Source organism: Oreochromis niloticus, linkage group LG15 (assembly GCF_001858045.2).
Source record: "Oreochromis niloticus isolate F11D_XX linkage group LG15, O_niloticus_UMD_NMBU, whole genome shotgun sequence".
NCBI classification, from domain to species: domain Eukaryota; kingdom Metazoa; phylum Chordata; class Actinopteri; order Cichliformes; family Cichlidae; genus Oreochromis; species Oreochromis niloticus.
In genome coordinates this window covers 20234840-20246048 of record NC_031980.2, presented here as the reverse complement: position 1 = coordinate 20246048, position 11209 = coordinate 20234840, and the positions used below count along the sequence as shown (strand labels likewise).

General features: G+C 38.3%; 1 protein-coding gene and 1 non-coding gene across 3 annotated transcripts in view; both read left to right on the top strand.

The window, feature by feature from the left end:
* The window catches only part of ift172 (intraflagellar transport 172), a 56354-nt gene that overhangs the window by 436 nt on the left and 44709 nt on the right, over positions 1–11209 (top strand). Inside the window, exons 1-14 of one of the 2 annotated variants that reach the window (XM_003456699.5) lie at positions 1596–1787; positions 2382–2525; positions 3064–3176; positions 3271–3310; positions 4139–4204; positions 4671–4750; positions 5189–5276; positions 6507–6721; positions 6809–6932; positions 7224–7319; positions 8172–8333; positions 8819–8872; positions 9108–9211; positions 10144–10229. In XM_003456699.5, coding sequence (XP_003456747.1) covers positions 1749–1787; positions 2382–2525; positions 3064–3176; positions 3271–3310; positions 4139–4204; positions 4671–4750; positions 5189–5276; positions 6507–6721; positions 6809–6932; positions 7224–7319; positions 8172–8333; positions 8819–8872; positions 9108–9211; positions 10144–10229 — 1411 coding nt within the window. In that variant the 5' untranslated portion in view covers positions 1596–1748. Of the gene's footprint in view, positions 1–1595; positions 1788–2381; positions 2526–3063; positions 3177–3270; positions 3311–4138; positions 4205–4670; positions 4751–5188; positions 5277–6506; positions 6722–6808; positions 6933–7223; positions 7320–8171; positions 8334–8818; positions 8873–9107; positions 9212–10143; positions 10230–11209 lie in introns of those variants that run through there. The other variant, XM_025898767.1, reaches the window with a different exon arrangement.
* trnaa-ugc (transfer RNA alanine (anticodon UGC)) lies at positions 1139–1210 on the top strand. The gene has a single exon. It is a non-coding gene; the product is annotated as a tRNA-Ala (tRNA).

The following is an 11209-nucleotide window of genomic DNA, read 5'->3' as shown; positions in this document are numbered from 1 at the left end:
CCCAAGTTAGATTTATTAAATAATAATTTAAATAATTAAACCCCATAAATAACACTAACACATTACTGACATTACCCACATTGTCCACATTCATTGGTGCCATAGTTTGCTGGGATCTGATTACCCAAACACCAGAGGACTTTCAACTTTCAAAAATATTACAAAAAATATTCATGAAAGAATTATATCTCTATGCTTTAAACAGAAAATAACATGATTTAGGAAAACGTAGCCACTATTATTGTACGGTATTTACCTTACAATATAAGTGTTAGTGTTTCTATTAACCTAATGAAAGGTTTTTGCCTCAATACAAAACTGACACAATTACTGTGGAATGTGGAGAAGTATGGGATAAAAGGAAGGTGTTTGAAAGTTTTTATACTTTAATTTAATAGTTTCAATAGTTGGCTTCAATGCCAAGTATTCAGAGTATATAAATTCTTATCTTTAGTAGTCAACAAAATGCATGTTGTCATGAAAATAAGTAACTTGTTTACATGAATCAATAATTTAGAGTTCCTTTGTTTTAGAGCCAATATGCATGCTAAATTTTAGTAAACATTTTCCTGTCTTTGTCTCTGATTTTGTGCGACATAAAAATTGGCAATATCTCGTCGTACACGTGAGGGTTTCGCTGATTTCCGGTACACCTTGGTACACTTTGGAAAATTAACACCTCCACGTCACCTCTACGTCACCACGCTAGAGGGGCGCATCTGCAGTGGCAACTTAACATTTTGTTCTGTGCCCAGGAAGAAACGTTCTTACAACTTGAATTTTGATATTGACGTGAAATGTGTGGTGTGTATTCACCATTTAAACGGCTAATAATATATAGAGATAATGAAAAGCAAAAGACAAAGTGATGTTAACAGCAAATTTCACAAGTGCGTAATCTGTCAGGCTGTGCTACTGGGGGCTACATTTCAGACTTATTCATAAATTTACAATTATTTAACTTTAATATTTGTATTCAACGGTTTGGTATACCAGGAGAAAGTGGAAGCAATTTACATATTATATGAGGAATTGAAATGATTTTTTTAAACAAGTATGATATAATGAAGAAATAGCTAGCAAGTATAGTGCGGATGTATGCCATTAAATATACTACATTCGCTGATGTTATAAGGAAGGGGATGTAGCTCAGTGGTAGAGCGCATGCTTTGCATGTATGAGGCCCCGGGTTCAATCCCCGGCATCTCCACATTTTTTTTTTTTTTCTTTTTTGGAGGGAATTTTCCTCAAAGCTGTTTAATCTTAACCTGAAATTTGACTATTTAAATATCACAACGAAAGTGAACTATTCTCTTATCTAAACGTGGACATGTTTCAGCTCAGAGAATTCTGTCACTTGAAGGTTCATATATAATGACGGAAAACGTAATATCTTTAGAGTAAACAGAATGAATGGATAGAAATCACATAATCGAAGCAGTTCTGTTCACGGCCTGTGGCGTAACCTGAAACGACTCGACCGGGTTAAAATTGTTTTAATTATTTAATGACATCCTTTTGCAGAAACAAAAGCGCGAGAGCTGACAAACTGCCTGAGAACATTCACATTCCCTATTGTTTTGAACGCACCGCAAGTCCCGCCCCAGCGGTAACTAAGGAGATCACAGATAGTTTACTTCCAACCTCCTCTGCGCTAGCCCTTAGCTTTGGCTTGCTAGCAAAATGACCAAAATCTGAGGAATATTCCAGCAATAATAATATCATTCTGTGTACGAGCTTCCCTCAGAATGCAACTGAAGTATCTCAAGACACTTTTAACCCCCCGGGTACGTTGATGACTTAGCTAATGGTAACTGGTGCTAGGAAGCCAGCGCGATTTAGCTAACGATAACTAGTGCTGGAAGCCAGAAAATAATGTTCATACTAGAAAGCTGTAACTGAACACCAATTTCGTGATATATATATATATCTTTTTTTTGCATGAATTTGTTTTTACTGACCCACGTTGAACTGTTATTGCAAGCGGATTTTTGCACTTAACTAGCCAGGCTTGCTAGCACATAAACGCAGCGTCCATATGATTAATACATGGCCAAAAGTCTGCATGTGCTAAACTGGATTTTAAAACAGCTAAATCTATCGTGTCTGATCAAATTTAACATCTAACTCCCGTTCACAAGGAGTATCTCTACTGGCCAAAATAGACAACAGTTAGTCAGACAGAGTTAAAATATGCTTTTATAGAAAAACAGAAACCAGGGCCAAAAACAAAGCAAGATTAAAAAAAAAAGCGAGAAACACTGATTTTCGATACACAAATCACATTAACATCATTAGAAGGATTTTAAAAGAGGACATCATATAAGAGCAAGTCTATAAAACAAGTGCTTTAGGACTGATTTGTTTCCCTGCCTCCACAGGAGTTTGCTGCCAAAGTTACCTGCATGGCATGGGCACCAAACAACATCAAGTTCGCTGTTTGCACTGTGGACAGGGTGGTGCTGCTCTATGATGAGCAGGGAGAGAGCAGGGACAAGTTCTCCACAAAACCTGTGGACGCCAAGGTTAGACAAATCCCGTTGTCCTTTGAGCTGCATGTGTGTATGAAAGGAGGTGCTGTATATAATATAAAGAAATTATGATGGATTACTTGTGCACTTAACCAAATGTGTAGTTGGAATCATAGACTGTATATGAAAGATAGGTGTAGCCATTGTGACAACACCCATTTATTTTCAACTCTGTGCTTGTATTTGTAGCCTACACCAAGTTGCTTTGTAAAATCTATATTAAATGCAACTGGGTATCTATCCAGCAAACATCCTCTTGGGGCCCATGTGAGGCCACTGTGGGCAAACCCACACTGTTGGTAGCTCACTGTGGGCTGAAATGTAGGGCACATCTGGGCCCTGCACTGTGAGGCCTCCCTGTGTGTTTGCCCAAGCAGGTCCTACAGTTTTACCACGTGGGGCCCCCATAACGGATTTCTATGGGCCAGGAGCACTGTGGGTTTGTTGGTGTGTGGTGTGGTATGGTGTGGTGTGTTATTATGTTAGACTGCTTTTCTATAATAATAGTTACTCAAATGTATTATTTTTTCAGTATGGAAAGCAGAGCTATGTTGTAAATGACATGGCCTTCTCACCGGATTCCACGAAAATTGCCATCGGCCAATCCGACAATATCATCTTTGTCTACAGAATTGGGGAGGACTGGTAATTACCTCTACTTAATTCCATTTTTCTCATTAGTTTATATTTTGGTACAATTTGAAGCAGAAGTTTTAATCAGTTTTATCGTCTCTCCTAGGGGGGACAAGAAAGTCATCTGCAATAAATTTGTTCAGACGGTAAGAAAACATGATTTAATGCATTGTTATTGCCTTGAGGAGCACGCTAAAAGTGGCAGTGACTATGCTTTTTGTCAAAGTTATAAAGCTAATTGAAACTTTTCTTTCCATAAAGGGAATCTATTAAACCCATTTTCAGCATATGTTTTTATACTTTTGCACAGCGTAGCTTTGCTTAGTTTAAAGTTCAGACTAATCATCATTTAGTCCACCTGTCTCAGATAATCTCACATCTGAAGCAAGTAGTTTTAGTTCCTCTCTTTATGCCAGCTGTGTTTGATTGGCTGCTGCATGCAAACAAAAGGTTTGAAGGGTATATCGATGGAGTCTCTGTGCTGTTGAATCTGAGAGTTAAGAGTAATCTAAAGCCTGAGTTTTTGGCTTGGAGGGATTATTTGCACACAAACTGTGGTCATTTTATTTTTCAAACTTTGAACATGTTTAATATGAGCACCTACTATGCTCTACTACTACATAAAACAAAGAAATGCATAACCGATGAGAACAGATTAAAAATATATTATTGTAACTCATTTAGACATATAAAATTAAAGAATGATCAGATATGTTCTGTTTTCTTTTCATATGTGTATAATTGTAGTAGACTAATAGTTGTGTTCTTTAAATTTTTGTGACATTTTAGTTCCACGTGGTCCGATTCGGTTGTCAAAGCTTTTTTCGTAGAGTTCAAAGTTAATTCTGGTATTGGTTTTTAATTGAGTGATAAGATTTGTTTTCCTTAGAAACATTACATTTTTCAGCTTTCTCTCAACTTTGTGTCATCACCCACAACAACATGGTTGTGTTATTTTCTTATCTTTATTGCAGAGTGCTGTGACATGCCTTCTTTGGCCTGCAGAGCATGCTATTGTCTACGGATTAGTTGAAGGCAAGGTATGTCTTGGATATGTCATATGTTTATTTTAATATTAAGTAAAAGTATCAGGAATTATATATGGGTGTAGTAGAATAACAGTTGTGTCCTTTAGGGGTTTTGTAGACATTTTAGTTCCACATGGTCTGATTTCTATGTCAAAGCTTTTTTCTGTAGAGTTCAAAAACTGTCGGAATCATAAATAATTCATTTTGAAATATACCCATACATATAAATACAAAGATGTTAGTAAAAAGAAATATATACATCAGTGAATTTATAGAACATAATTTAGATGCATTAAAACCTCCTGGAAAAAATTGGTATTTGTTTATCTTTATGTAGTAAATGTGAAATATTTTCACAGCCTTTTCCAGCTGGGATGTTAAGTCTTTGTATTGCTCTCTAAATCCAACAGCAGTGTACTTGGATATTTTAAGGAAATGTATTGATGTTAATGAATAAGTTCTCTGATGTTTTTTACAGATTCGGCTTGCCAACACTCAGACAAATAAATCTTCAACCATCTACGCCACAGAATCCTGGGTTGTCTCACTGGCATCAAAGTGAGTGCTTAAAATATCTTTACACACATATATATATATGTATATAACAGGGATGCACCCATATATTGGCCTAACATCATTATGCGTTTTGTTGAACTGGAACTATAATTGCAGATGTTTGTCTGCTGTGTTGCTTAATTTTCAGTGAGTCTTAAGATGAGCTGATAAACTTGAAAATAGGAACTAGTGTGCAGAAACTGCTTTTGTGATTAGGATTTCTTTGTATAAATCCCACGAAATTAAAAACAAAAAGAATTTTTTTTCTGTCCCTAACTTTTACCAAAAAGTTGTGCAAGGGTCCCAGCATGACGTGTGGGCTGACCTTATTAAAGTTATGAGCTATTTCCCATGTGTATAGCTTGTGAAATAATGATCTGCTTTGCTGCATTTGCTCTGCGGGCACTGCGTGTCATTTTTAAGATCTCTGCTCTGTGTCAGTGTCTCTGGTAAAGGGATCATATCGGGCCATGCTGATGGGACAGTTGTGCGGTACTTCTTTGATGATGAAGGCTCAGGGGAATCACAGGTACAATTCACCTACAGGAGCTGTTTTTCACACATGAAATCAAGAAAATGTTGGGAAATCAGGTTGAAACATTGTCCAAAGTTGTTCTTTTCACCGATGGAAATAATCATTTTCAGATGCATTCTCACTATAGGAAAAATTCTGCTTTGTCATGAGGAGCAGGAGTCACACAGAATGAATAAAAAGAACAGGCCTTTAATGAGTGATTTAAAAAAAAAAAGAACAGAAAACAAAAAAACAAGAACATCAAGTCTTAAAGTGAATGAAACAGAAAACACAGAGAGCATAATGAGGCAAACTGGGAAACACCCAAGAAAAAGGGAAATACAGGATAAACTATGCACACGCATGTATGATGTGTCAACCCTAAGCACAAGTGGAAACAGTCAAACACGTGAACTAATGAGAGTGGGGCAAATAATTCCCCTTTCTCATTTCCCAAATTGCACATCCTCAACGCCTCTGCTCACGTCTTAGTCCCATCAGAGATGCGTGCAACAAGCATTTAAATCATCTTGGTCTGTATATTCCAGCTGTGTGCCACACCTCTTTTATACACTTAAGATGAAAACACTTCCCTGAAGGACACACCTGTGTATCCTCCAGTAATTCCAACAAGCCTCCTCCATTGTCCTCTGTTCTCTAGATGCATTTTAGGAATTGAGAGACTCTGCAGCATGGTAGACAGAGAATGATTTTCAGGTCACCGACTGGTGGAAGTAGGAGAAGAGGAGGCACAAATAAGAGACTCCTGATGATGAAGGAGGGAAAGGAGCAAAAGAAGAAAGAAAAAACTAAGTAAAACAGGAAGTAACTAAAAGAAAAATAACAGAGAAAGTACCAGGAAGACTTAAAAGAATAAACCTGCTGACAGACACAAGAACCATGGCACGTTCAGTCTAGATGAAGTATTGCCTGCATATAGCACACAGGAGGCAGGAAACAGGATGACCACTTACATGCTTTAAATTTACCGGACTCTTACCTGCACTGTTCTCATATTGATGCAATCAGACGTCACACAGAGTGTGTATTAATGAGCTGGAAGGTTAGAATACATTTAATTTTTAATGTGACTGCACCTCCAGCATGTCTGGAAAAGTTCAGGTCTTCAGTGCATGAGTGAACACAGCTACAGATTGTTTGCCTTCATACATTTCTTTATCCCTATTTTAAAAGTTCTACACCATTCAACACATATCTTCTCACACATTTGTTTACTTGCCACAGGGTAAGCTTCTGACACACTCGTGCCCACCCTACGCTCTGGCCTGGGGTGCAAACAGCATCATGGTGGGGGGCTGCGACAAGAAGGTGGTGGCCTACAGCAGAGAGGGACACATCCTGCAGACCTTCGACTACAGCCGCGACCGAACAGAGAAGGAGTTCACCGTTGCTGTTGCCAGCCCCAGTGGGGAATCTGTGGTGTTTGGCAGCTTTGACCGGTCGGTGTGTGGCAGCTTCACAGTTAAAGTGAAAGTTCATAGTGATGTTTCTGCTAAGATTGTTTTTCCTTTCTGATGTTTTTCCAGGTTGCGGGTGTTTAATTGGGCTCCGAGGAGAGGAATGTGGGATGAAGCCAAACCTAAAGAAATTTCCAACCTCTACACAATCACCAGCTTGGCCTGGAAGAAAGACGGATCACGCCTCTGCGCTGTAAATACTTGACCTAGCACATTATGTGACTGTCTGCTTAAATAAAGGTTAAAAAAAAGTTATTTTAACCTGCAGTGTGACTTTAATTTCAACATTGTGTTAAGATGCCTTTTTGCCTCCATTTTCTTCACCAACTCTTGACTCCAACAGTTTATTATTACTCTGAAAGCATGTATGTTCTACAATAACTATTAATTTCTGTGCTGCTACCATCTGAAAATGACAAACAAACAGATTAGAAAATGTAAATTGCGTTTTTTAGGTGTTTAATTGTTGATTGTGTCTCAACAGGGAACACTATGCGGGGGAGTGGAGCTGTTTGACTGCTGCCTGCGAAGAACCATCTACAAGAACAAGTATGAGGTGACCTACGTTGGCCTGAGCCAGGTAGGAACAGCCAGGCAACAAGAAAATCATCAGTGCTGAACCGCAGTGTTTGTAATTTCACTAAATTAGACAAACAGACAACCAAATAGGCAATTTCAGACGTCTCTTTGCTCTCCTTCTTCTGCTAATTAACAGACGATGTGAAAACAGCCCCGTTGATTTTGTGAGAGCAGTAATGCAGACTTAATGAATTCAGGTGCAACAAGCAGCCCTGTATGATTAAGAAAGAGATGAGCTCCGAAAACAATCATCCAGCCTTTTTGTTTATCTGATTTTCTTCTTAATTGACAAATTAAATGTAGCAGAAAATTATGTTTACAGTAATCTGAAAAAAAAAGCCATGCTGGAAATACACATCGTTTTTGTTTTTCATTATTTTTAAGCCATCAAACATTAATATATCTGCCTTTTTTATTATTTCCCGTGGATAATTTGTTGTTGTTTATAATGTTACACTTAGAAAATAGGGAAAAAACAACACTAATTGCTAATTCCAAGAAAACATCTTTTAAAAAAAGCCATGTTTTTTACTTTAATATTTTTATTTTTATAGGAATGAGCATGAGCCTGTGCCGCATACCACATTACTTGTCGGCCACACTAATTTGCAGAAGCAAAGTAGTAATTAAAACTATACAATAAATACACACATTATGAACACACACAAGATAGAGTCTCTTGCGATTAACTTTGCTGGTTGGAACGACCACCACACTGAACTGACTGACTGGTGTTTTAACAGGATTAACAGGTTGAAGGTATCACATATCAGTGTGCAAATTGATTGTTAGTGGATTTCAAAGCCATAAATAAAAATGGAATTATGTTTTGTTTTGTTTCTTTTAAATCTAGGTGATAGTAAAGAACCTCTCCACAGGAACTCGGGTGGTCCTGAAGTCCTATTATGGTTATGAGATAGAAGAAGTGAAGATCATGGGGAAAGATCGCTACCTGATGGCTCACACATCAGATACTCTTCTGCTGGGAGATCTCCTGACGAATAAATTAAGCGAGGTAGGACCTCACAAAGTATACCATAAAAGAATATACCATAAAACAAAGAAATAACAGGAGTGGTACTCTTAGAAGGGAATAATATAGGAAAAGGGAAACATTGTGACCAAAAATTCAGGTCAAGCCTTTAAAGTTAGGTCTCTGCATTTAATAAAAGGTCTTTTAGTTCAATGGGCTAGAGAGACCCAACATTTATAGGCGTGCAACCCCATCCTAGAGAATATGCAAGCTGACATGCTGTTACATTTTTTTGGTCATAAACTGTCAATTTCTGTTCTCTATCACATATACGTAACAACTAAACATGAGTAATCAGTTAATCACATCATTATGGTGCAATAAGAGTGTGTCTTGTGTGCTTCACAAACATTAATGTCAGATTTTCACAGTAAATGCGCTCTTCACACTGTGTAATTGTGTTATGTTCGCAGTATTGTTGTAATATTTGTATTAAAGTTAATTCTGCTTTCTCTGTCCTCTCCCAGGTGCCTTGGACTGGCTCTGGGGGAAATGAAAAGTTCTTCTTTGAAAATGAAACAGTGAGTAGACACTAACAATTTAGACAGTGTGCAGATTATTTTTGTTTTCTTATTAAAAAAAAAACCCAAACCACTCCTGTATTTATAGGATTGCCAAGGAGCACAAAGGCCTAGTGTTTAGTAAACATAATTATCTCGGCGAAGGAGGTTATATATCAGGTCCTGTCATGTTGTCCATAAAACTACATTCTTCACTGTGCTGTATTCACAGCCCTGTTCTTGTTTCTGTTTTCAGGTATGCATGATATTTAATGCCGGGGAGTTGAGCTTGGTGGAGTACAGCAGCAACGAGATTCTGGGATCAGTCCGCACGGAATTTATGAACCCCCACCTCATCAGGTTGGCTCCGTTCCTCATAATTATGCAGAAGCAGTGTGTTCAGTAACACTCGAGCACCTCAACCGGTTTGTTTGGTTCTAAGGAACAGATGTGAAACAGTCCCGCGCATGTAATATTAGTGATCTGCTGATGGGGGTTGCAACTGTGTAATTCTGATTAAAAGTCAGAGATTTCAGGCGATTACATACATTTATGTCAACGTGCCCTGCAACAAAAACGATTCAGCGGCAGTGTCATGAGTGCATCTTTCATTATCCATTTACAAAATTGTCCAAAAATAGCATCTTAATAATAGCTTGAGCCTACACTGAATGACAGTTTTGCATATTGGCAATGAAATCAATATCTCACTTCCAAACAGGAATATTTTGGGTTATTCAAACATGCATTATCTTTTTGAAGACAGCATTTGTAATATACTGAAAAACTAAAGAGAAATACAATTTTTTTCCTGTCTTGAACAAATATAAAAATGACACATTTATATACATAAGGTACAAACAGAGACACAAACATTAACCCTGATGCTTTCTCATAAGTGCTTTCAGCCATGACCATTAGATGGCGGTATTGAGTTTTGGAGAAATCCTCTGCATCATTACAGTAAGGAGTCCACAGGAGTCAGTGAGGCTAAACCAACTAGTCAGCACACATCTATGTTAATGTATTCAGAGCTGTCAGAAGTGTCAGCGCTGTCAGCCCTTCTGTGACTGAATGATGGCTGTCGGATACTCTGGCTGCTGCTCGCCTCCGGCTGGACACTGCAGCATGACAAATTCATGACCAGGTTCATCCTGGGATTTAACACAATGAAGAGCAGCTGAAGCCAGTTACGCTGCACTAATGCTGGGGTTATTATTTGTTAAAACCATATCTTGCTGAATGCAGTCATGTCATTTAAACCAAGTGTGTGTGTGTGTGTGTGGGTCTAGTGTCCGACTAAATGAGAGGAAGCAGAAAGGAGTTGAAGACAACAAGAAGCTCGCTTATCTGATTGACATAAAGACTATTGCTGTTGGTAAGAAAAATATGTGTGTGTGTGTGTGTGTGTGTGCGTGTGTGTGTCTGAGAGCGAGACTGTGATTGTGTCTATTCAAAATGTGACTGTCCAGGTTCGGAAAAGGATTTAACACTCAGGGTGCTTTCGCAGTAGGCACAGTCCCTCCCCACTCCCTCGATGACCTGAGCTCACACTGCGCTCAGTGACTGAACACACCCCAGTTAGTCTCAGCATGTCAGCTCCTCCCTCTTGTGCTCGCTGTCTGTCTCTTTCAAAAGCACACGCGGCTTCACGCGTTTGTGGCTTAATTGGACCATTTTTGTGAGCTATGGCAGGCTGTTCTCTCACATTCCCTTTATATTTATTAATTATTTACCACAGAGATTTTAATGGAGGCTGTCGTTGAGGAAGTATTGGAATACTGTGCTTGAGTCTTTCACTGGCCAGGTCGCAGTGGGCTCATACTAGTTAAAGAAACTTTGGGTGTCATGTGCTCAGCATGGTACAGATTGCGCATTGTGAGTACACCCTTAGTTGTAATAGTTAAACATAAAGGTAATTCATGCTCTCATAAATTAATTAGATTTTCACATGAACTAATCAATATTTGTCTTTGGCCCACACCTTGAAGCCTTTTGGTTTGTTGTACATGTGTTTTAGGCCAATATTATTTAAACAGGAGTAAACAGTAGATTTGTCGGGGACTATTCTAAGCAGCGGGTGAATATATTATGGAGGCCTACTAGATAGCATGGTGTATGATGGGCTGACTAAAAATGAAGTTATAAGGCCATGTTCTTCATAATGAAAGTCTACCAGTGGTCATTGAGGGGAACATATAACATATATAAATAGCATTTATAAATAAGACATTAAAGTCATACTTGTTAATTAGATCTAGATTGTTGCTTTTGACATTTTCAGTCATATTGTACATATATTATGCACAAAAGTAAATGTCTCCCCAGAGCCACCCAGAGGAGGGTGTTACAGGTAAC